This window comes from Hippopotamus amphibius, chromosome 4 (genome assembly GCF_030028045.1).
Source record: "Hippopotamus amphibius kiboko isolate mHipAmp2 chromosome 4, mHipAmp2.hap2, whole genome shotgun sequence".
Lineage (NCBI taxonomy): Eukaryota > Metazoa > Chordata > Mammalia > Artiodactyla > Hippopotamidae > Hippopotamus > Hippopotamus amphibius.
Window position 1 is genome coordinate 6,777,951 of NC_080189.1, and position 26,064 is coordinate 6,804,014.

General features: G+C 43.7%; 1 protein-coding gene across 7 annotated transcripts in view; it reads right to left on the reverse strand.

Annotated features, from left to right (window-relative positions):
* The window catches only part of ZNF862 (zinc finger protein 862), a 33,858-nt gene extending 9,648 nt beyond the window's left edge, over positions 1-24,210 (reverse strand). The window contains exons 1-5 of one of the 7 annotated variants that reach the window (XM_057731801.1): positions 23,987-24,210; positions 18,177-18,327; positions 16,908-17,012; positions 14,427-14,608; positions 12,737-12,914 (exon numbers count right to left, since the gene is read on the reverse strand). In XM_057731801.1, coding sequence (XP_057587784.1) covers positions 12,737-12,914; positions 14,427-14,608; positions 16,908-17,012; positions 18,177-18,327; positions 23,987-24,010 — 640 coding nt within the window. In that variant the 5' untranslated portion in view covers positions 24,011-24,210. Of the gene's footprint in view, positions 1-12,736; positions 12,915-14,426; positions 15,104-16,907; positions 17,013-18,176; positions 18,328-22,769; positions 23,544-23,986 lie in introns of those variants that run through there. The other 6 variants (XM_057731796.1, XM_057731797.1, XM_057731799.1 and 3 more) reach the window with 6 other exon arrangements.
* Between the last annotated feature and the right edge of the window lie 1,854 nt (positions 24,211-26,064).

Genomic DNA, 26,064 nt, shown 5'->3' on the forward strand with positions numbered 1-26,064 from the left:
ACAGGAGGAAAAGAAAAAAATAAAACAAATCCAGAGGCTCGATTTAGGAAGTCTAATATCTAAACTAATAGGACTTTTCGGAAAAAAGAGAAAATAGAAAGGAAGAAATAATACAAAAATTTTCCCACAAAGTGGAAAATGTGAGTTTGCACGTGGAAGTGAAGCACCTGGAAGATATCCAGAACAAAAGATGAAAAAACATCCATATTATTAAGCAGTAAATACTTCAAAACACTGGAATAGGTCTTAAAACCTTTCAGAGTGGAAAAATAGGCTGTGTTCAAAGATTTAGATTTCTCAGTAGCACCTGTAAAACCTAAAAGCAATGCTTTCAAAATGCTGAGGAAAATTATTCTCAACCTGGAATTCTATACCCAAACAAATGATCAATTGTGAGAGCAGAATAAGGGCATTTTCAGGTATACAGAGTCTTGAAAAGATTTCCTCCTGTGAACCGTTTCTTGGAAAGTCACTGAAGGATGTGCTCCAACAAAATGAAGACATGAACCTAAAAGAAGCAACAGATCCAGGAAATAGGAGAGAGACAAAGGAATGTCTACGGCCATGGCTATGCAGCAGACCTAAAGAATACCTAGCTTAGATACAGCAGAGGAATGGAAGACCCAATGACAGAAGTTTCCAGGAAAAATAAGTGATACCCATAGGTCACAGGACACTTGATCATGTGGAAAAGACTCTTCAGATGAGTTATATAATTCCATGGAGAGTTTGAGAAGAATTGGTGATAGTACAGAAAACTAGCAAATTAAAAAACAAGAAAAAATTTCAATTCCTGGGAAGAGAAATCCTACAGCGAAGGAAACATCATCATAATATGTCACTTTGATTAGAAGTAAATAATACATAATCATAATTAGTCAAATAATTTACATTGAATTCACCAAAAAAGTATGATATACCTGTTCTGAAAGGATGGAGGGAAGAGAAGTAGGGGCCTGGGATGATGTAAGAGGGCCATATCTTCATCCTCCACAGTAGGAATCAATAGATAATATCTAAAATCAATAAATCAGGAATAGCAATAAACATATGCAACAGGATATTAAAGTGTGATTCTGTCTGCCTGTTTTGGCTAAAGGCCCCCCCAAAATAGGAGCCAACTCTCCCCCATTCCAAAGCTAGACCACTGAAGCTGACTTGGAAACAGTGGCTGAAACACTGGGCTGTAACCCAAGCCCTTGCCACTAAGAGGGAGTCAAAGTGCTGAGAGCGAGGAGGTCAGGAAGCTGGATAATAGAGATGTTTCTGGAAAGAGCTGTCAAGTGTATTGTGAGCCCTCCACACTACCATGGGGAAGGGTGGGCTGGGCTGGGCTACTTTCCTCTGACCTTAAGGCTAATGGGAATGACATGTGACCTGCATTTCCTGGAGCTGTGGGGCTGCTTAGGAATCTCAGGACTAAAGGCATAAACTGACCACCAGTTCCTTGGTGGTGGCCATGTTGGGAAGAGCCTACATTCACAGAGCTTTTCAGAGAAAAGGATATATAAGTGCTTTCCATGGTCCAGATGTTGGCCTTGCAGGGAAAGAGAAGAGGCCTGGAGCCACTTAAAGGGACTGCCTACATCTGCCTATTTGCGATGCTCCCCCAAGGAGCCCATATGGGGCAGACTGCCAACGCAGACATTACCCACTGCAGTGAGAGATCTCCAGTGACGGGGGTTTGGGGGTGTGCAGAACCCACAAACACACTTGGAGAATCAGCTTTCAATTATCCCAACTACGAGTAACTGGTATCAGATTACATAGATGTAATTCTTGCACCTCTCCTCCCCACCTATCCACCACCATTCCCAGCCAGGATGCAGCAGAAGTCCTAGAACAAGCTGGGGGGTAGGAGGAGAACTTCTTTCTTCCTATGGCAAGATTCCAGATTCTAGACCTAAAGCAGGTGGGAGAGGCAAGAAACTTCAGCTTTAAACAAAGTCCAGATTTTTTAACCACTACACAAGGACTGGACTCTTGTTTCCTAATTTTTTTTTGTCAATTTTTGATATCACTTAAAACCTATAGAAAAGTTTTAATAATAAAACAAGGAACTCCAATTATTTGCATTTTGTTCCATTTGCTTTATCATGCCCATGTGCCCTCTCTCCCTCCTTCCTCCTCCTCTCTATATATGTATAATATATATCAATAAATACATATATACGTATATGTACAGGCTGCACATTAGAGTTACCTGGGGAGCTTTAAAGTATATTATATATATAAATTAATCTTTTTCTGGACCATTTGAGGCTAAATTATTTTCATTCCTCCCTTTATCCCTAAATACTTCTATGTATGATACTCAAGAAAAAGGACATTCTCTTATGGGGTATGCAAAATTCTAACACGAGCTCCAGTGACTCCAACCCTTGCCTAATCCCTGCCCCTTGGAGTGTGAGCAAAATCTGTGAACTGGTATCACACCGTAATTATGTTACATGGCAAAAGAGATGTCGTCTGGGTGACTTAATGTAATCACACTAATCACTTAAAAGCAGAGGAAGTCAGAGCATCAAAGAACGAAGAGGATTCAACATACTATTGCTGGCCTAAGGATGGACAAGGCCATGTGGAAAGGACCTGGGAGCAGCCCCTAGGAGCTAAGAATGCTCCCTGGTTGGCAGCCAAAAGGAAAACGGGGACCTCAGTCCTATAACCACAAAGAACTTGATTCTGCCAGCAACTCAACAACCCAGTGATTCTTCCCAGAGCCTCCTGATAAGAGGCCAATCCGGCACACTTAATTTCAGCCATGTTAACTTTAAACAGGGAACCTAGCTAAGGCCATCTGGATTTCTGACCACCAGAACTGTGAGATAATAAATGGGTGTTTTTTAGCCACTAAATCTGTGATACTTTGTTATGTGGCAACTGAAAACTAGTATGTCTTATATAGCCAAAGTATAATGATCAAAATCAGAAAATTTAACATTGATATAACACTATAATTTAATCCACCATACTGTTTTCCGCAATGACTGTACCATTTTATATTCCCACCAACAGGGCATAAAGGTTCTATCCTCAGCAATACTTGTTTCCTTTTTTTTTTGATAGTAGCCATCCTAAAGGGTGTGAAGTGGTATCTCCCTGTTTTCCTAATGATTATGATATTGAGTATCTTTTCATGTGCTTATTGGCCATTTGTATATCTTCTTTGAGGAAATGCCTTTGTACATTTCAAGTTCTTTGTACATTTTTTAATCAGGTTTTTTGCGGTTGTTGAGTTCTAGGAGTTCTTTATATATCCTGGATATCAATCCTTATCTGATATATGATTTGTAAATACTTTCTCCCATTCTGTGTGTTGCCTTTTTACTATGTTTATTTGTATCTTTTGATGCAAATAATTTTACAATTTTCATGAAGCCCAATTGGTCTATTTTTTCCTTTGTTGCCTGTGCCTCTTAGTCCATCTAGCTAAAGGTTTGTCAATTTTGTTGATCTTTTCAAAGAACCAACTTTTGTTTCCATTGGTTTTTCTCTACTGTTTTTCTATTCTCTATTTACCTCTGCTCTAATCTTTATCATTTCCTCCCTCTGCTAGCTTTTAGTTTATTCTTCTTTTTCTAGTTCCTTAAGTCATAAAATTAGGTTGTTGATTTGAGATCTTCCTTGTTTTTGTTTTTAATAAATTTATTTATTTATTTATTTATTGGCTGTGTTGGATCTTCGTTGCTGTACACAGGCTTTCTCTAGTTGCAGGTGGGGGGGCTACTCTTCATTGTGGTGCATGGGCTCCTCATTGCCGTGGCTTCTCTTGTTGCAGAGCACGGGCTCTAGGCGCGTGGGCTTCAGTAGTTGCAGCACATGGACTCAACAGTTGTGGCTCACGGGCTCTAAAGCGCAGGCTCAATAGTTGTGGCACACAGGCTTAGTTGCTCCACCGCATGCAGGATCTTCCTGGGGCAGGGATCTAACCTATGTCCCCTGCATTGGCAGGCAGATTCTTAACCACTGCGCCACCTAGGAAGTCTGAGATCTTCCTTGTTTTTTGATGGAATCATTTATAGCTATAAATCTCTCCCTTAGCACCACTTTTACTTTGTCCCACAGCAAAATGGTATGTTATGTTTTTGTTTTCATTCATCTTTAAGTATTTTCTAATTTCCCTTGTGATTTTCTTTAATCCATTGGTTGGTTAAAAGTGTTTGTTTCATTTCCACAATTTTGTGGATTTTCCAGTTTTCTTTGTTATTGATTTCTAACTTCATTCTATTGTGGTTGGAGAAGATACTTTGTATGACAAATTTTTAAAAATCTATTGAGACTTCATTTGTAGCCGAACATATAATCTATCCTGGAAAATGTCTCATGTGCATTTGAGAAGAATGTGTATACTAGTGTTGTTTGGTAAAGTGTTATGTATCTATTAGATATCTATTAGATCTTGTTGGTTTATTGTGTTAAGTCCTCTATTTCTTTATCTTATTTCTGCTTTTTCTATCCATTATTGTGAGTGGGGTAGTGACGTCTACAACTATTATTGCAGAACTGTTTTTCCTCCTTCAATTTTGTCAATTTTTGCTTCATACATTTTTGACAGTCTGTCATTAGGTGTGTAAATATTTATAATTTTTATATCTTCTTTCTATAATGAAACTTTATAAATATAAAATGTCCTTCTTTGTCTCTTATAAGTTTTTTTGATTTAAAGTCTATTTTGTCTGATACTGGTATAGCCACTCCTGCTCACTTTTGGTTAATATCTGCATGGAATATATTTTTCCATCCATTCACTTTCAATCTGTTTGTGTCTTTGGGTCAAAGTGAGTTTCCTGTAGATAGCATATAGTTGGATCATGTGTTTTTATCCATTCTGACAATCTCTGTATTTTGATTAGAGAGTTTAATCCATTTACATTTAAAGTAATTACTCATAAGGAGGGACTTACATCTGTCATTTTGCTATTTGTTTTCCATATGTCTTAAGTTTTTTTGTCCCTCATTTCCAGCATTACTGTCTTCTTTTGTGTTTATTTTTTGTAGTGAAATGTTTAAATTCCTTTCTCATTTCCTTTTGTGTATATTTTATAGCTATTTTCTTCGTGGTTACATGGGGATTACATTTAACATCCTAAAGTTGCAACACTCTAATTTCAATTCATACCAGTTTAACTTCAATAGTACACAAAAACTCTGCTCTTTACAGCTTTCCCCGCCCCTTTCCATCATTGATGTCACAAAATTACATCTTTATACATGTGTTTCCAAAAACATAAACTAATAATTCTTTTTTTTTTTATAAATTTATTTATTTATTTATTTTATTGGTTGTGTTGGGTCTTCATTGCTGCACACGGGCTTTCTCTACTTGCGGCGAGCAGGGGCTACTCTTCCTTGTGGTGTGTGGGCTTCTCATTGAGGTGGCCTCTCCTGTTGCAGAGCACGGGCTTCAGTAGTTGTGGCACATGGGCTCAATAGTTGTGGCTCATGGGCTCTAGAGCACAGGCTCAATAGTTGTGGCGCACAGGCTTAGTTGCTCCATGGCATGTGGTATCTTCCTGGGGCAGGGATCGAACCCGTGTCCCCTGCATTGGCAAGCGGATTCTTACCCACTGCGCCACCTAGGAAGTCCCTAATAATTCTTTTAAATGTATTAGTCTCTTAAATTATGTAGAAAACAAGATTTGGAGTTACAAACAAAAATTAGAAAAGTACTAGCTTTCAGATTAATTTTTTTTTTCTATTTAAGCATACTGGTCTCTTAAATCATGTAGGCAACAAAAGGGACAGTTACAAACTATTGTTACAATAATACCAGTTTCTATAACTGCCCGTGTATTTATCTTGACTGAGATCTTTATTTCTCCACAAGGCTTCAAGTTACTGTCTAGTGTCCTTTCATTTCACCCTGCAGTCCTCCCTTCAGCATTTCTTGCAAGGAACACCTTACAGTATTGAACGCCCTCAATTTTTGTTTATCTTAGAATGTCTTAATTTCTCCCTCACTTTTGAAGGACAGTTTTGCTAGATATGAGACTTGGTTGACATTTGTTTTTTCTTTTAGCACTTCGAATATATCAGCCCACAGCCTTCTGGCTTCTGAAAGTTGAACCTTCTTATAAGCTTATTGAGGATCCCTTGTATGTGATGATTTGCTTCTTTCTTGCTGATTTCAAGAATCTGTCTTTGTTTTTGGAAGTTTGATTATAGTGTGTCTCAACGTGGGTCTATGAGTTCATCTTACCTGGAGTTTGTTGAGCTTCTTGGATGTTTATACTCATGTCTTTGATGGAATTTGGGGAGATTTTAGACATTATTTCTTTCCTTTTGTCTCTCTTTTCCCTCTGGGACTCCCACAATGTGTATGCTGGTCCACTTGATGGTTTCCCGCATGTCCCTTGCGCTCTATTCACTTTTTTAAAAAATTAATTAATTAATTAATTTTATTGGCCATGCTGGGTCTTTTTTTGCTGTGCACAGGCTTTCTTTTAGTTGCGGTAAGTGGGGGCAACTCTTCATTGTGGTGTGCAGGCTCCTCACCATCATGGCTTCTCTTGTTGCGGAGCACAGGCTCTAGGCTCGTGGGCTTCAGTAGTTGCAGCACATGAGCTCATTAGTTGTAGCTCATGGGCTCTAAAGTGCAGGTTCAATACTCGCGGCGCATGGGCTTACTTGCTCCACAACATGTGGGATCTTCCTAGAGCAGGGATCGAACCCATGTCCCCTGCATTGGCAGGTGGATTCTTAACCACTGTGCCACCTAGGAAGCCCTCTATTCACTTTTATTTGACGGTTTTTGTTTCTGTTTCACAGGTTCCATAATTTCCATTGTCCTACCTTCAAGCTTACTAATTCTTTATTCGCCTGCTCAAATCTGTTTTTGTATTCCTCTAGTTAATTTTTCATTTCAGTTATTGTAGTTTTCAGCTCTCAATCTTCTTTCTGGATGCTTCTTAGGTTTTATCTCTTATTGATATTTCCATTTTATTCACACATTGCTGTCTTGACTTTCTCCACATCTTCCTAAATTTCTTTAAGCATTTTAAGACAGTTGTTTTAAAGTATTTATCTAGCATATCTGCCATTGGGTCTTTTTCAGGGACAGTTTTTATTGATTTAAATTTTTCCTTTGAATGGGTTACACTCTTCTATTTCTTTGTGTGCTTTGTGATTTTTTTTGTTGAACACAGGACATCTGAATCTAATAATGTAGTAATTTTGGAAATCAGATTCTCTGCCGTCTACAAGGTTTGCTGTTTTTATTGTTTTTGATTATTGTTATTATTTTTAATTTTTTAAATCATTATAGGCCATCTCCGTGCCAAGGACCAGCCTGAGGTGTAAACTTAAGGTATTCTCAGGTCTTTTTGAGTCTTTCCCTGGGCATGCAAAATCACTTTCTAATTTTCTTCCTGTATGTTTTTAAATGTCCTAGTCTTTAATGTCTGGTTTTCAAAAGAGGGAAAAGAGAAAAATTAAGAGGAGGGGGAGGAACCTGCAACAATGGAGGAGGTGCAATAACACTGGCTGCTTATTCCTTTGTCTGTGATGAGAAGCAGCAATCAGTGATCAGAGCACCAATCTCTGATATTTTAGAGGACAGGTCCTTTTTGCCCACCCTAACCCCTGCAATCTGTGTGCAAGCTGCTCTAGGAACGTTGCACAGTTGCCCGCACCATAGGAGGGGTAGGAGACCAGCAGCTGCTAAAGCACTAAGAGCTGAACCTGACTGAACTTAACCACAACTTACTTCCTAAGTCTCCCCTGGAAGTTCCAAGCCTTTGACAGATTTCAGGGTTCCAAAACAGTTACATCAGACAGATTCTGTCAGTACAATTGTTGTCTAGGTGAGGAGACAGATTCCTGGTGCTCCACCATCCTCCCAGAGTCCTCCTCCTAATCAGGACATTTTTGAAGAGTACTGTACTGGACATTTTATTAATTGAAATTAGATCATTAATGTGACTAAAAAGTGACTGGAGGGCTTTCTGTTACCTGAGTGTGACAAGTCATTGGCCCTGCCCCACGTTTCACCCTCTAAAGAGAAACCAAAATGGAGGCCACAACTTGAATAGACCCCTGGACCAAACACTCATAATCGCATGACCAAATCTTAAGCTGTCTGATTTCCTCAAATGCTGACTCTGGTCTTAAACAAAATTTAAGTTTCCTTCACGTCAGAGTGGCCTTACAGCTTCTGAGCAATCAGCCACACACAAGAAAAGGTACACAGTGCTACTACCCCAAAGAGAATATAATCACAATTATAAAAACAATATACTTCTTCATTCATGCTTTATAAACTGAGCTTTAACTGCTGAGAGCCAAGCTTTTAACCACTTTGGGTTTGAAGTCTCCCAGTTCATGACAGTTTGCTTCTTGCTCAATAAAACATTCATATCAAGTGAAGCTCTGAGTTTTCTTTTGACAACCTGAAGGGTGAGAAAGAAAATCCCCAAAGAGCTGATCCAAACCAGTGATGATGGAAAAGGGTGAAGCTATTTTATGAGTGAATCCTACTGAAGTTCATGCGTTTAAAAATAATGTTTACATATGTTTCTTAGAAATAATGAAACAAGTTACTGGAAGAAACAGCTAAAAAATTTTGGGGAAGAGGACTCAGCAACAAAGAATGGTGGGAACTGTCATTTTTTGTTGTATGTCTCATGAGAACTACTTCGATTAAAAAAACATAATTATGAAGAAATATTTTTAAAGACTAACTGAAAACGTACATGAGACTGACTGTCCTGAATGTGTCTGCCTCAGTTATATTCCCCTGGAGACTGATCACCTTTGATTACCCCTAGCACCACCACACTGGCCCCAGAAGTGCTGTACCCCAGTCAAACTTCTTTGAAGCTATGACTGAAATGTTGCCAGAAACCTTTTCTTTTTGTTCTATTCAGAACAAGTGAAACAGAAGGGAGTTTTCAAACAGATTTTCCTATATCTTAGCAATGAAAAAGTGACTAAGAAGACATAAATATAGCATGTGCCCATATACACATGCATGTGAGCGCTCACACACTCATACACTCCATAAAAGTCCATAAAAATGGTCTGGCTTACAAAGACAGATCCTGATACTTTCAGGCTAACTTCATCCCAAGGTTGGCAGGCCTGCCAATGAACCAGCTTGGAGACGGCCACTCTGGCACCTGGCCTTGGTTCCTCTCTCTCTAGCTCAGCACGGCCTCCACCTGGAGGCTGTATATGGCCCACCATACAGCAGCTGGCCTCCTAGACACCATATGAGCCACTCTAACTCCTGCTCATCTCACCGAGGGCTCTCCCACTCAGTTTTGCTTTCCACTTAGCAACATGACTTCTTCCCCCAGCTATGTGAGGTCTCACTGTAGTTGATGACTTCACCTGTAGAAAAAGCAATGCCCACTTGAACTGAGTGACCTGCCACTCCGCATATGATGACACCTTTCCTAGTACAAGCGAGGGTTACCACACAGTCCCTATACTAGCCTGTCTAAGAAACTAAACAAATATTAGTTTCTTAACAGTGAAATGTATTGTTTTCTTTTTTGGGGAGGGAAGCAAGCAAGAGACATCACCAAATATGGCCAAAGTTTGAAACCAGAATCTAAAGTACAGAAATAAAGAACAGTTGGAACTCTACAGAGTGATAAATTAAATAGTTCTAAATTAGCAAGTCCACAAAAGTAAAGGCTGACACAGGAAAGCATTAAAAACAACATAAACCTCTTCTTTTCTCCATAATCAAAATGACTGTCCTCTGCAAGTCCAGTCCTATTGATAAGACAGCTGGTGAGGCCAAGGAGGCTGTGACAGGTGAGTGGACCCAACCTGGAAACTACCGTCAGCTGAAAAGCTTTAGTCGACACAATTTACCCCATAACTGACAAATTAATATTAAATGTAACTGCATCAAATTGAGACTGTCTTTTTAAAAACAGGTACAATAATTATAAAATCCAAAGGAACAAACCTGCATTGTAAATCCTAATAAGAGCAACGGAAGAATTAGCTGGGTTTTCTCAAATGATAACAGCAAAAGGACTCAACGGCATGAATGTGCTGCAACGTAGCGTGATGACCACCAGACCACAGAGACCCATGACCTGAGCTGAGCTGAGCTGAAGCACCACAACCTCTCACCCCTGGGCATCAGCCCCTTTCTGCACCTCAGTTCTCACAGAGGCAGAGGCGAGAACCCTAACAGGGACCTACAGAGAAGGTCTGAGGCGGCGCCCATGCCAAACTACTAACCCTCCTGCAAGGGGGACTGGGGATGGGAGTGGAGACTTCTAAAAAATTCTAATACCGTTTGAATTTTTAAATAATCTTATATTAAACTTGGTGCTATTGTTACTTTAATACTAACAACATGGTTAGCACAAATCTTGAAACTAAAAGAAATGGAGTCCAATTGGTAATAAACATATACAAAGCAGGAATTTTATCTGAGTCGAATGCATACGCAATAGGCAGAACAGTAAGAATTTCAGTTTAGCCATTTTTCAGCTAAATGGATTAGATTCTCAAGGCTGTTGAGCTGTTTTCTCATCTGAAAATACTACCACTACCTGCTTTACAGGTTTGGTCTAAGGATTAGAGAGGAAATATGCAAGACACTCGACATGGCCTCTGGTAGGTGCTCAGTCAACAGCAAAAGGCCCTATTATTATTTCCAGACATAAGAATAAAACATAAAGGCTTCCTGTAACACTCAATATAAGCAGATCACAGTATTTCAAGATAAAAGAAATTTTTCTTTTTCAAAAATTAAGTTCACTCCAAGAAGTTCTGTTTACAAAAAACAATTAAAAGATAATGCCAAATAATATTAGGTTTTCAAATTTTAAAATTCTTGTCACAGGAAGATAAAGTATTGAAGAAAAAAAAACTTTGTCAAAGCAAAAATAATAATTAGGGAGGTTCACTACATTTCAACACTGTTTTATATCCCAGCTATCAGCCTGATACCCTTTAAAGGGTTATTTTTAAACATATAAATCATTTACTTTTGGCCCCAGTTATATCCTCAAGGCTCCTTAAAATGCTCTTGTATCTCAAACATGAAAAACTGTCTCAACTGGAGGACAGTAAAGGATAATAGCTGGAGACCTAATTAAAGTAGCGAAAAGGAATCACACATATGCAATTCCGTTTCTAGACCCCTGTACCCATTTTAACTTCACAGACAACTGAAGAGGACGGCCCCATCCCCTATAAAGCCTTCCGTGATTCCTGCCCTCAACCCTCAAGCAAAATTAATTACCCTTCTTCGGATTCTATTTATTGTTCATCCTAGCAAAACTTAACCAAGGCTGAACTGTCCCTTAATTTCCCCCAGTTAGTTAAGATTTCCCCACTTCCTAACAAACAGAAGTTAAAAAAAAAATGATAAAATGCTTAGGTGACACTGTCCGGCTGCACAATACAAGTCAGGCCCACGCTGTGGGAGACAACTGGTGACCACTGTCACCCACCACTGTCCCCACGACTTTCCACAGGGCTCCAAAAGTCAGAGCGTATCCCCATGCTCACTCCTTCAAAGGAAAAGCCAGCTTCTTGTAAGTGGGTGTTTCTTAAAAACGAATCCCCCCCAACCCCCAAACACTGTCGGTGGTAGTGATGCTCTTTGAAGTTGCACTTGGTACAAGCGCCTTGGCCCGGGACACAATTACAACACCTCTATTCTCATAAGGAAACAATTTTTCACATCCTTTCTGAATGTTTGGGGAGCCGTCTAAGTATTGCGACTAATGATAAAAACAAGTAGTATATAGGTCAAGTATGTTTGGAAAATAACCCCATCTCAGCTGCACGTGGAAAGGCAGTGGGAGCCGGGGACGTGACATCAGGTAAGCTACAAATATTCTGGTTTCTTATTCTGTAGAAGTCACGATACAGGTCACAGCTGGAATTCCTAAGTTATGTACAGCAGCCTGTTCTGCAAGGCTTCTGTTACAATATGCGCTAGTATAAAAATAATAAATAACAGCTTTATAAGATGAAAGCTGTCTCTTCACCACATGAAAATCCTGGGTGCCTGATGGAAAAAGGAGGCAAAGACAAGAACAAGAAGCAGATGCAGGAGATGAGCCTCTTCTGGGAAGGTAAGAACCGCACATGCTGTTCCCCATCCTCCAGGGCCTATAAGCTGGTGACAGCCAGGCCGAGACGCCCACCCAGCTGGCCCCTTGATGAAGCAGCCCTGGCACAAGGTAGAGGGAGGAATCCAGGAGTCCACTTGGAGGCCCTTTCTCGCCTCCCTGCCTTTGCTCATGCTGTCCCTACCTCTGTCATGTCTACATGCCCATCCCCCTCCCTGTGCACCTGAGTTTCCAACTCAGTTAGAACATCTGATACTCTGTAAAGACTGTCCTTAACCCTCCCTCGGGTGCCCGGCTAAATTAAGTCATTCTTTTCCAGGCTACCTTTCCTGAATCTCTTTTATGGAGCTGGTGTTATTTCATAGTTTCTTATTAAAGCATCTGTCTCTCCCATAAACCTGCCAGCCCCTTGAGAGCAGAGACCATGACCCATTCACGTTCATCCAGCACGTGGTAGGTGCTCAATAATGTTTGGTGGCAGATGGATGACGATGGGTGGATGAAGGGGAGGTAAAGCACAGTATCCCGAAGCAGGGAGAGCTCTGAGACGCAAAGATGTAATCGCTCTCTGCCTACGCACAGTCAGAGGGCAGAAATGGGAAGATGACCACAAGCCATGGCTGCCTTCGTGGGCCTCCCACGTCAAGTGATGGTGGCAAACAAAGGTCTGCACGAATCTTTACCCAGGGACGCCAACAGCTCATAATTCATCCGCATCACGTCTCTGTACAGCTCCTTCTGCCGCTTGTCTAGCGCGCCCCACTCCTCCCGGGTGAAATACACCGCCACATCCTCAAACACCACCGGGAGCTCCTCAAACACCATGGGAACCTCCTCAAACAGCCCCTCTTCAGAAGGATCCTGCAACAAAGAGTAGCAGTCACTCAACACTCCTCTCACATCGGACACCCAGCATGATACTTCCGGGGTCCTGCTCAAGGCCTGTTTCTCCTGGGAAGCCTGCCAAGAGGCCCAGATGCACTCTGAGGAATTCATTTATCCACTGAAAGTCAAAGAGGCAAATGTATGTGGCCCAGAGTTAGCAGGTAAAAACCAAATGAACTTCAATGTGATCCTGGAAGGAAGGAAAGACCCTTCCTCTTCTTTCCTGGAAGGAAAGGAAAATGCACTGAGGAACAGGGGTCTTGCAGAGCCTCATGGCTGCACTGTGACCTTTACAGCCCCAAGGCGGGCCTTCTACTCATCCGCACCTGCAAAGGTGGCCCACTACCTCTAGAAGCCCCTGTTAAGGCTCCCCACTGGGAGGGAAGGAAGAAGCAGTAAAAAGGAACTAAAGATGCTCATATTCCGTGATGAGGTTAACACACACTTTACTGCTAAAGGGATTCAGATTATAAAACGTTAGACCTGTGTATTAGCTTCTAATACTAAAAACTAGAAGGAACATGAACATGAAGGGAGATGAGCTTTGTCACTTTTCTGGATCCATAAAAATCTGAGCTTACCAACTTTACCTATGACGTTAGGTACGAGGCCCGTCTGAGCTCTCCTCACTGGAATGCTAGAGGGGTTTCTCAAAATGACCTGTAGCAAAATCCCGCTTCTATGGAATAGTCGAGACAGGGGGATGGATCTGGTTACTCAAAGATTCCAATTAATACAGTTTCCTTGTAGGCCAATTTTCCAAAGAATTAGAAAATAGACCTATTTTATTTTACAAAAAAAACCTGAGGTGAGAACTAGAGTCTTTGAGGGCCCACTGGTGCTTCAGGGACTAGAAGGAAAGCACTGGGCTGGCGGTCAGGGGCTCTGGGGGGAGGTCACTGCCACAAGAACCCTTGTGCTCTGGCTACCCCACTGCCCCCTGAGTCTTAGTTGTTGCCCAACAAGATGAGTTTAACTAGGCTTGCTCCACCTGCCTCAGAGCAGCATTAAAATCCTTACATAAAAGGACACATCTGAAGAAACTCTGCAATGTTTAAAAGTGCTACATGATTTCAAAGTTAAAGATCAAACTTTTTTTTTTACATTGATTGTTTAAGTGCTCTGTGGCTGTTTTGTGGCTGTGGGTTATTTCTTGAGCTCTGTGGTCGTTTTGGATTCTGGATGAAGATTACTGTTCTGAATTCAGGTGTTCTCTTTATGTCAGAAGTTGGAGGATTCAGCCCCACTAATCATGCTTTGTTATCTGCCAAAAGGAAATGACACTAGTGGGGCTATTGCTGTAAACAAAGGAGATAATACATGTAAAGCACTTAAAACACTGAGCACATTATAAGCATGTGAGCCTATCGTAACATGATAATGTTAGCAGCAGTTATGGCTAATGTAATTTTTCCACCATCATCATGCAATATACATTGTTCTCAGCATGGAATCCTTCCCCTTGAGCAAGCATTACAAACACATTACCTGGCCACAGGGTTCAGCAGGGTCGTTACACAAAATGTTAACAACGTCTGAGGAGCTGCGGATGTCATCAATTCCTTTGTGCCTGAAATCAGGAATGCAATCCAGGTACAATGCAGGGTCCTCCAGGGCGGCTCTCGAGCTGGGCAGGAGCTGGGCCACATTATCGTAGGCCTCCAGAGGCCCTGGGGGGTAAAACAGGGGATAACCTGCAGTGAAGAGGTGCCCTGGGCCAGCCAGTACCTCGCCAGACACATCGCGGATGCTCCGGAAACGGGCCGCCCAGATGGGGTCCCGAGCCGCCAGGGCCTTGACACAGAACACGTGGGCCTTGCTCTTGGCGTGGTATTTGAGAGTCTCCACCTTGAATGGTCCCGTGTAACCTTCTATTAATTTTGACCGTTTGTCCCGGACAGATGGGTATTCTCGGCAGGCAGAGCAAAAGAGAGCCGTCCGCTCCTCATTCATGACCAACCACGGGAACTGAGCAAACCACGACTTCTGGATGGACCGGGGTTTCGAGGCTTTTCTGCTGCTTCCTGTGCAGTCTCCCGGGATGCTGCCACTCTCTGAGCTCAAGTGGGAAGGACAGGCTTTCTTCTGAGGAGGCAGGTAGAGTCCAGCTTCTCTGGCTGGACTTTGCATGTCCATTTCTTCCACGAAGCCCATCCTTTTTTTTCCTTTAGAAAAAAAGAGACAGATAGGGACTTCCCTGGTGGTCCAGTGGTTAATAATCTGCCTTCTAATGCAGGGGACACGGGTTTGATCTCTGCTTAGGGAACTGAGATCCCACAGGCCATGGGGTAACTAAGCCCACATGCTCTAGAGCCCACGTGCCACAACTAGAGGGTCCACTCACCACAACTACTGAGCCCACGTGCTCTGGAGCCCCGTGCGCCAAAACGAAGAGCCCACGCACCACAATGAGGGAGCCCACGTGCTGCAACTAAGCCCTGATGCAGCCAAATAAATAAATAAGTATTTTTTAAAAAAAGAGAGAGAGATGGAATTTTCTCTGAAATCCTACAGGTCGAGTCACTGCAACTCACAGCGGCACTCAGATCCATGGACTATGAAAGCTGGAACCACACCCACAAAGTGACAGCCTGTGCCCGTGTTCTCTTCTCTCCAGCCCTCAGCCCCTAGGCCCACCTTGCCTAACCCAGAAGAAACCAAATGGGCTTTACAAAAACAGTTTTGTTTTTTGTTTTTTAAATATATAAAGGACAGATACACCTGGCTAAAAAGAGATCTCTGCAATTTGATCTCTGCAACCTAAGACATTGGCACAATCTTCAGGAGAGCAGACTTATTTCTGGATAAGAACACCGAACTAAGAGAATGTAGGGTTAAAAAGGTAATTAAAGCAAACACTGCAACTCCACACTCAGGAGGAACCCCCCTCTTCAGTACCCCTGCCAGACAGGCATCTGCACTTTGCTCATGTACCATTAGAGCAAGAGAGTGACCTACCTCCCGGGCAGGCAATTTTGGTCCCCTGAGAGTTTTCCTTGAGCTGCAATCCATCTTTAAGTACTTTACCCTCAGGAGTGCTACTTCAGCTCTCTCTCACACCACAATCCTTCCAAGAGGTGAAAACTCCCATGACCTCACTAAGATTTTCCTTCTTTAAGCTAAACCAGAAGTTTCTTTATTCACTCCTTAGTGGAAATGCAGCTTAGACAATCCTAACTCCTCTGAAGCCATCGATTATGCACCAACAAGTTTCATGCCCAGCGGGCAAGGACTCAACAGTATCTGCTCCAGGCCAATGGACCAGCCAGTTTATGAAATTGTAGCCAAGCCCGGAAGCACAAAGCTACTTATGAAGAGTCAATAGGCTCAAAGTTAAGAGCCAAGCACAGTGAAAGCAAACCAAAATAAATTAGTATCTGTGAAGTCTAGGGCTCCTTGTGGTCCATCTGCGACAGAGCACAAGGGAGAGTAAACTTCCGCAATTCGATTCATGGAGGAACTTGTTTCACCTCCCTTTTCTCCCGCAGGAGGGGCTGGGTTAACAGTCATCTTGCACAGTGACAGATGCCATCTGGCCTGGCTCTGGTCAAGCCAATCCCTGAACAGACATGCTTATCAAAGGAGGAAAGCAAACATCAACCCTAGGACTTAGCAGCCATCTGTTTATTTACCCGTGATTACCTACTACACAACTACATGCCACGTATTGTCCTCGGCACCGGGATTACAGTAGTAACACCAAGTCATGCCTTCATGGGACTTAGAATATATAATTATACATAAACATCTACTCTCAGGTAGAAATAAAATAAAGGGAGATGAGAATTTGGAGAATCACACTGAGGGAGGTGTGTTTATCTGAGATGAGGTGACAGTTGGGGGAAGAAGAGCATTCGTGTCTAACTGGTGGGGAACAGGGAGAGACAGAGGAAAAGACTGGAGTCTGGGGGCCCAGGACGCCCTCCCTCCAGCTAACGACCCCTCCTCCCGGGGCAGGTCCACACGCACCTGGGTGGGGGCTCAAGAGATTCCTCTGGCCCTGGACCTTGGCTAGCCATGGCTCTGGCCCTCGCTCAAATTTATAGAACAGCTCTGGGCTGGCAATAGTTGGTCCTGAGTCAGGAACAGAGAGAAGCACTATGAGGGTGGATCCAGGTCACATAGGCTAAAAAGGTATGAACATTATTGGTTCAAACTCAAATGCTGAGCAGGACCAGACAATAATCTGAGGAAACCAGGCGGGGGTGGGAGACCATGGATTTGAACGCAGGTGTAGGGGCAGCTGCTCCAATCCAGGAGGGGCCGCCAGACGAAAGCAGGGTCAGCATGGCCAGACCATCGCAGTTTTCAAGAGAAGCCAGAAATCACATTTCTATGTGAAAACCTCCCCATGGCTAAACATTGGCAACTTACTTAAATATTTTAAAGAAGCCAAACAAAAGAGATGAAAGAAAGAAAAAAGTTTAAAAAGGTGGAGGCCACATCTGGCCCACGAGCTGCTACTTTGCAACTTCTGGTTTAAAAGAATCCTCGGTTTTCAAACTGCTTTAGTAGACACGAAGAGGACAACGCCTCCACCCAGAGAGCGGGGGCTGCTGTCCCCACGACCCCTAGACGGGGGCAAAGACGAAAAGAAGCAAAGAAGGGCACGGCGGATGGTCATCAAACTGAAATCAGAAAGAGCACATATGTGTGTACACACGGTGACACAGACGCATCTCTGTCCACAGTACAGGAAGTCCAGCCACACAGGCAGAGAAAGCACACTCAGAAAATAGAAAAGATGAAAACTACCTACACGGGCACAAAGTTTTAAGCTGCTTTATTTCATGAAACCTCTACGACAAGCCTGTGAAGAAAGAAACCAAGGCGTGAAAAGGCTCATGGGCTTGGCCAGTACCCCGTGGCAGAGCTGGGATGGAGACCAGATGCCCACGCTGCAGATCTGAGGCTCGTTCCACCACCGCCCACCACCTCCAGTGTCCTCTGGGCACGGAAACAAAATTCACCCTGCAGCGCCACAGTCCGCAGATGGGCTTCCCCCCCAGCACCCCGGGATGTTCTGAAGCATCCAGGTCTAACCTTGCCACGTCCCATTTTCCCAGTTCTCTTGGCCAATTTAAGTGGAAAAGAGAAAGGGTGGTGTGTGAATCCGTGTGCAGTTACGTCAGACATGGGAATGAATGGATAAACAGTGTAAAGATGCCTGGAAAAAAATGGTCAGATTCCAGAAAATCCTCAAGTGTGTCACAGTTAGACCCGGTCGGGAATGCTGACCTAGATTCAGGCCGTGGGAACGTGAAGAGGAGCCCATGCCCAGTGGTGCCACCAGCTCGTCAGAACCACACATCTCCTTCTGCTGCTGACTCAGCAGCATCCACTCCTCCTGGAGCAAGCACACCGTGATGTCATCAAACGTCACAGGAGCCTAGAAGGAAAAATGACACCAGCTAAGCACCAACTTCTTCCTAGTCTTCCACACCTGTGTTCACAACCACCTGAGGGCACCCCTACTCTGGGAACAGATCAGACTCAGAGAGGGGAGCACTGTCAATCTCCACACAGGACCTATACCGCATGGCTCTCACCCCCTGTGTGCAAGTCACAGTGGGAATGAGGCCCATTCTTCCAGGAAGGACCACACACTGAAACAGAAGTGTCATAATGAAGGCCAGCTCCAGACTCTCACACTCCTTTCCCTGCATGCTCCTCACCTGTCTTCCCACAGGACCCACTACTTCTCAGCCCAGGCATCAGCAGCAATTTTCTGCAAAATCTTGAATGTGGTAAATCTTCACTTAGGAAGATTTCTGGAAATAGTCAGATGTCACTGAGAACTACATCTGTGAATGTGGTCAGTGATTAAGAGAAGCAAAGCTTTAGAGCTGAGAACTACATTCCATGGGGCTTGGCAAGGAGCTCTGTTCCACCAAAAAGGGGCAAGGAAATTCAGAAAATGTTTCGGGGAGTTCTGGATTAAGATGGCAGACTGAACAAGTACATTGAATTTTGCTTCCTTCTGTGAACTTAAAAGACACTGTGCCCCCATAAAACCACCAAACAAAACACCCTCTAGGATGGACAACACAACAAGGGGACAATAACAGTACAATTTTGTTAACTGAAAAGCAGATGAAAAAGTAGTATCTAAGCAGATCCAAGAAAATCATACCCTCACCCAGCAGTGCGCAAACAGAGAAACATCCCAATTTACACTGCTAAATCCCCAAAGGACTCAGGATCTGGCAGCCCCAGGAACCCTGGCCTCGGAGTGAAGGCAGTGAGGCTAAAATAATAAGAATTTGGGGAGGGACTTCCCTGGTGGCACAGAAGTTAAGACTTACACTCCCAATTCAGGGGGCCTGGGTTGGATCCCTGGTCAGGGAACACATGCATGCCACAACCAAGAGTTCACATGCTACAACTAAGGAGCCAGTGAGCAGCAACTAAGGAGTCTGCCAGCTGCAACTAAGGGGCACACATGCTGCAACTAAGACCCAGCACAACCAAATAAATAAATAAAAATAAATTTTTAAAAAGGAAACATTTACTGGGTTATTAATATGTGCCAAAGCCTGTATTTATTTAAAAAAAAAAAAAAAAGAATTTGGGTAAAGCTGTTCGCCAACAAATGCCTGCCCAGATCTCCTAGCCAGGCTCCAAGTTAGCATGTGCTCAGAGCTTCCAGTTAGAATTCTGGTTTCCCACTGTTAAGTGTCAGCAAACAGCTGGACTACCAGGCATCTGAAGAAAGGCTCTAACAGGTCTGACAGAGACCAAAACAGATGGGGTGGGGGTGGGGGTGGGGGCAAGGGGGAGGAGGCACTGAGGAAAGACGTGGGCCATGGAGAAAAAAAAACCTTTAAAAAACAAAACTATCATCAATAGCCTCAAAGAGGTAAGATATTACAGCCATGAAACAAGCAGTTATAAAAGAAATAACCAGAAAACAGTCATAATCTGTTGCTGTTTATCCTTTTAAATTTCATACCACCAGCAATTTTTCAGCTAGTCAAAGAACTGAAAAAATAAATAAAATTATCAACAGAAAGGAAATCCCCCACCCCCAACGGAAAACATTTTGGGAAATAGCCTCCTTGCAATAAGTATAAGTCTTTCCAAAGTGCCAACTCTAAAGGGGACACAGTCATTTCCATTTATAACAAGTTCTAGTATATTTGTTTAAAATTGTCGGTAACTTTATACTCAAATTTCAAGCACATGAAATATCTATTTTAACTTCACCATAGGAGCTTCTTTAGAAAAACAATACAGATAATTCTCATCAGTCACTATTGATTTGTATATTTTAATATAATCTGAATATTTTTCTTATGAGTCAATATATGTTTACTACAGAAAATTGACAATAAGCAGAAAAGATGTTTTAAGATCACCCACAATCTCCTTACTGAAAAAGAATTATTCTTGACATTTGGTATGTAACCTTTCAGGCTTTTGTCTATGAAGATGTATGAATGAACAGTTTTAAAACCAAAAATGGAATTGTACTGCCAATGTGTACGTGCCAATTATATATGCCAATGTGTATTTTAAATAACTGTTTGCTCTCAGTGTCTTCCAAAGCAAAATGTGATTATAATTCCAAAAACCTGCTGTGGGATGGGGTCCACTAAAAGCAGGTGGTCAGACAGGAGAGGGGTACACACAAAATATGGCCTAAGGAGAGCCCGCGTGGGGAGAAGGGAAGAAATCCTCGAGATCATACTGAAGGCAGATCCCAGGACACCAGGTACAGCAGGACTACAGGGCGAGCTGTTCCGATCCGGGCAGGTTAGAGTTTGTGACTGAGGGCAAGCAGAGTTCCCTATTCATTCCCATTCACCCTATCTTCCTGAGGGAACAGGTGGGCATAATGATAGCGAGTGGACCCATCATTCTATGAGCACCACAAGGATGAAGAATATGGCCAGGGCTGAATGTTTAGATAATACAGAAGTGTCTTTCCAACAACAGTTAATTACCCTAACCCTGGTAGCTCTCTATTAACCAATATTATGGCAAGAGGCTTCAGATGACTGCAATGTAAAGAAAACACAAATCTGCTTGAGTAAGAGGAACTTGTTACCTACATAGAAAGCAAGGAATATCTCTGGATGTTCTATTTTAGTGATTCCCACTGTCTATAAGGTAGAGCTGAGTTCTCAGCCCAGCACCAAGTCCCCTGGATCTGAACCTAACTTACCTTCCTAACCTCAGCTCTAGGTATTGCCCCATCTACAGTCAGACTAGTATAACTGCAACCACTCAACATACCTTGTACCTTTCCTCCCTCTACATACCCAATCTTTAGATTCCCTGACTCTGCCCACTTTCTCCCACCCACTCATCAAGTTTCTACTCACATTCCATGTCTTTTGAAAGGGATTTCCTGCCCACCTAGACCAAGCACTTCTACTTCCCCTTCCCCTGAGCAAGGAAGGCTTTATACCCCTCATGGTGCCTGGTCCACAGGAAGCCTATGCTGACTGCCTTATTTTAGAACCCCCTTCACCATCACCACCCCTTTCCCCACCACCACATTATACAGAAAATATTTCATAGGCACTTAGTTCACTTTTTTCATTCAACAGAGTTTATTTGTTTCTAAGTGCTTGGAGATCCTAAGACATAAAAGACACTGTCTCTATTTGCCAAGGATATTAAAACCCATCAGGCGGTGAGAGACAACTATGATGTAAGGGCAATAATAAAACTGGGTCGAGAGGCAAATGAGAAGGGAATGATCACTTCTAACAGAAGGGCAGGCGGTGCCAGGGGGGTGACCAGGAACCAGAGATAAATAAATACATACACACTAAATACTCCTACTTGGCAGCACCAACAATAGTCTCCCAGAGGGCACATGAGGTGTCAGACTACAGTGTTCTTCACAGCACCCACACCTACAGCAAAAGGGCTCCTGTAGAGATGCTATTTTGAGTCATTCATTCAAAAAATACCGAGAACCTATTACATGCCAGGTACCTCTCCACTAGTCTAGCTGGGGATACAGCAGACAACGAAGTCAGCAAACATATAAATAAACAAATAAATGTGAGAATTTTATATAGTGGGATAAGGGCTGGGAAGAAAATAAACAGGACAATGGGACAGAGGGATGGGGAAAAGTCTTTGTCCTCTGTCCATTACTCTGCCAATGACAAGCAAGATATCCCACACCCAATCCAACAGGCCAAGACTGCTTTTAGTTAATAAATATCACACAATAGCACCAAAGGAAGATTCTAATAATTGACCAAGCTACTACCTCAGGTGGACCTGCAGTCTTCCAGCTTTGAACCAAAAAAGTGATATTACGAATGGAACTTCAGAACAGCACAGCTATTCCACCCAGGCCTCAGTTATTGTCACTTGTCTGCAATACATCTTACACTTCTAGTTTGTTCTGCAATCACTTTATTTCATCTTTGGATAACAGTCTCATTCCCTAGGTTAAAAAACTGATGCATCTGGGAAGGGTGTCCTTTTGAGACACCCTGCCATCAAGATTAGAATCAAGAGTGAAATTTCCAGTCCCCAGGGTTTTCCATTAGTGATTGGGCCTGAAAAAGACATCGAGTTTCTCCTCCACCTCCCCAAATATTTGCATTTCTCTCTTTTCACACTAGAGGCTACGAAAGCCTATAACTGAAGAGGATAGCTTGAAATCAGCCTCAAATCACTAATTCCAATTTTCAATGCCAATTGTTTATAGCCCTTCTTCCCCACTAAATTTTGCTCCCCCTCTGTCCAAAATCAGGTGCAGTCTAAATTAAACCTCAGGATATTACCTGAGGGTAAGGGCCATTTCCTTTACTTTTTTGGTATTCCCTAAAGTGCTTAGTATGAGGCTGGCACGCAGTTCACCTTCAATCTTCCTCTGGTTAGGTTCTGTTGAGCTTTATTGTCATGGACTGTTTACAGGTTGTTTCACGGGGAAAATGCATCACTGTAGCTTGCAGAGAGGACGAGAGTATGGAAGAGATGCTCGAACAGGAGTAACTTCTTTTGTAATTCAGAGTCTTTCCCAGTCTTTCCAGGAAAAAGTACGGCATCAAAATAACCTCATTATCCTTCCTCTCTTTCATCTGTGGGACCACCCTTCCCGGCTTGTCCATGTTCTTGAAGTGAAAATTGCAGGAGAGCTCCTGGAGGAAAGTGGTCATTTCATATTTATCCTTGTACTTCCAGCATCTCCATCAAGTTAAATCACTGATCTCAAATGTTGATTAAAAGAGCAATTTTTTTTTTTAAAGGAGAGACTCAGTATGCACTCGAAAACGCTTGTTGAGGGCAGTCCCTTTGTGCCAAGGAAGAAACAATCCTCAAGAACTGGCATCAAAGAATATCCAGAAAGATCTCAGTCCCCAAACACTGCCACTGTCTCCAGGTCAAGTGCCTGCCACCACGCTGGTCTTTGCTGGCACTAACTCCAAGCTCTAGCAATACTGTCAAACCCAGTCAACTCTACCTTCAAGCGCTTTTCCCCACCTTTTCTTCCAACTCACAGCCTCTTGCCCAAAGCCTGAAGCAAGTTTATGGAATATGCTTCTAAGCAATACTCAGATACTCCACGATGTAGATAAACTACAAACAGAAATCGGCAAGAAATATGCTAGAGACCTGTCTTTTACTTCTCAGCCCTTTCCTGGGAAGGGGGATCTCGGCCGGGCCAAGCCCTCATCCTGCCTCTGGGTGACCTCTACCGCTGGCTGCCAGTGGGGTCTTACGCGGCCGCAAAGCCTTATCACACGCTGGGGCTCGTCCAAACGCAAGCGGTGGCGTGGGAAAACAGGAAGCCCTTTCGCATCACTACCCTGAGCGGGGCATCCACCCAGCATCCACCGAGCGGCCGCGGCGGAGGGCGCCGAAGCCAGCCGCGCAGAGAAGGAGCGGAAGGCTGCGCGGGACTCGCCCGGAGGCGGCCGCCCGAGTGCAGAGAAAGGGGCGGGCGAGCGGGCGAGTCCTTCTCTGCAAGGCTGGCTCATCTGCGAGGACTCCGGCCGTGCCGTCCGCCTCGCCGGAGCCCAGATCAGGGATCTACGGGTAGGGAGTGGGCGGCCCCAGGGCCCTCCCTGGCCTACCTGCCCCGACTCCCTGGGCTCCATGGCCCCGCTTTCGGTGGCCCGTGCTGACCCCGCCACTGCCTCCAGGCCGCCCCCTCCCCCCGCGGCCTGGCCTGAGAAGGCCGCGACCACCTTGGGGACCGGGACCCCGGAGGGGAGGCCGCCCGGCGGGGAGGGAGCGCGGCCCGGAACCAGCCGTGCCCCGTCAGAGGGGGCGGCGGCGCTGGCGAAGCGCGGACCGGCGCACGGCTGGCACCGAAACTTGCGTCGCGCCGAGCGAGCCGCTTTACGGCAGGCGCCTAGCCCGAGGCGGCGGGGCATCATGGGAAGCGCAGTCCAGGCTCCGTAAGCGGCTCAAAGCAGCTGTTGCTCCGGGAATACGCGGCCCAGATGGGACGAATCAGCTCCGCCCTTCCCACCTCCCTCCCCCGGCGATGGTTACTAGGTAACGTCCCCGCGACGCTCTGCCCGGCCCTGGAGTAAGGGCAAAATACTCTGATTGAGCTGCGAGACTGCTCGTTCTTGCGTCTATTTCCCTCGCATTTTTAGGGCCAATGTCAACCTTGAAGATTCCAGACTGTATTTAATCAAGGAGGGAAATACTTTTTCTCACATTCATTCAAAAAGCATCGTTGCCAGTCACTGTGCAAGGTTTGGGAATGCGCAGGTGAGTGAAACAGCAACTTTGCCTTCAAGGAATCCATAGCCTATGGGGAAACAGACCATAAACATAACTACAAAATAAAAAGTGCAATGAAAGAGGTAAACACAAGACTGTTGAAGCATGCTTTATCACCTTAGAGTGTGGTGGTGGGAAGAGATGGGGTAGTTAATCAAGGATTTCCTGAGGAAGTGCTGCCTAAGTTCAATTAAAACAAGAAGTAGGAGTTAGCCACGTAAAGATGGTGCTATGGTGTCCCCTCCAAATTCATGTGTAACCCCTATGCGATGGTATTTAGATGTGGGGCCTTTGGGAGGTAATTAGGTTAAGATGAGATCATGAGGGTGGTGCCCTCATGGTGGGATTAGTGGCCTTATAAGAAGAGACACCAGAGAGCTTGCCCCCTCTCTCTGCCATGTGAGGAAACAGAGAGAAGGCAGCTGTCTGTGAGCCAGGAAGAGAGTTCTCACCAGAACCCGACCATACTGGCACCTTGATCTTGGACTTCCAGCCTGAAGAACAGTGAGAAAATAAATTTCGATTAAGTCACCTGGTCTATGGTGTTTTGTTACGGCAACCTGAGCGGACTAAAATGGGAGGAGAAGAGGAGTGTTGCTAGGGAGAAAAATTGGGCATAAGAAACAGCCTCAGCAAAGCCAGAGAGGTGAGCACAGCGTGTGTATAGGGATGGTGTGTAAGACAGGAAGTGGTGGGAAATGATGCTGGAGAGACACGAGGGATGGATGTGGAAGGCATTGTGTGCTGCCTTAAAGGACTTGAAGTAAGTTTGTAGCTGGTGACTGGTGTGGGCAAATTTGCACATTAGTTGGATCAGTCCTATTGCAGAGTAGAAGGTGAATATAAAGGGGAAAAGATAGAAGAGAGAAAACCAAACTATAAATATATATATTTGCTCTCCGTTCTTCTCTCATCTTCTTTAAAAGACGTAAAGTTATATAAAGTAATAGTAACAATGTGTTGTTTTGCTTGTAATATATATGGATATAATATGTATATTAATAGTACAAATAATAGACAGTAAAGTGCAGAAATCTTAAGTGTACAACTTGATGTATTTTTACATGTGTACCATGTAGCCAACACCCAGATCAGACATAAAAAATTTCTGGCACTCCAGAAAATTTCCTTGTGGCCCTCCCATTATGTATACATAGAGGTAAAACTACAGAAAGTAAGGAAATGATTATTATAAAAGTGTTGTCCCGAACACTTAGCTCAGCTGTGTGGCTTCTGGCCGGCTACTTTCTCTGGCTCCACAGACTGGGATAAGACTTTGAGGGTGGATAAAACAGCGATTACATAAGTAGAGTAACGGGGGAGGAGTGGAATTGTGGGAAGATGATGAACACCATTTGGGATGTGGTGATTTTAAATATCTAAGTGATATTCAAGTAGATATTCTAGTCGGCAGTTG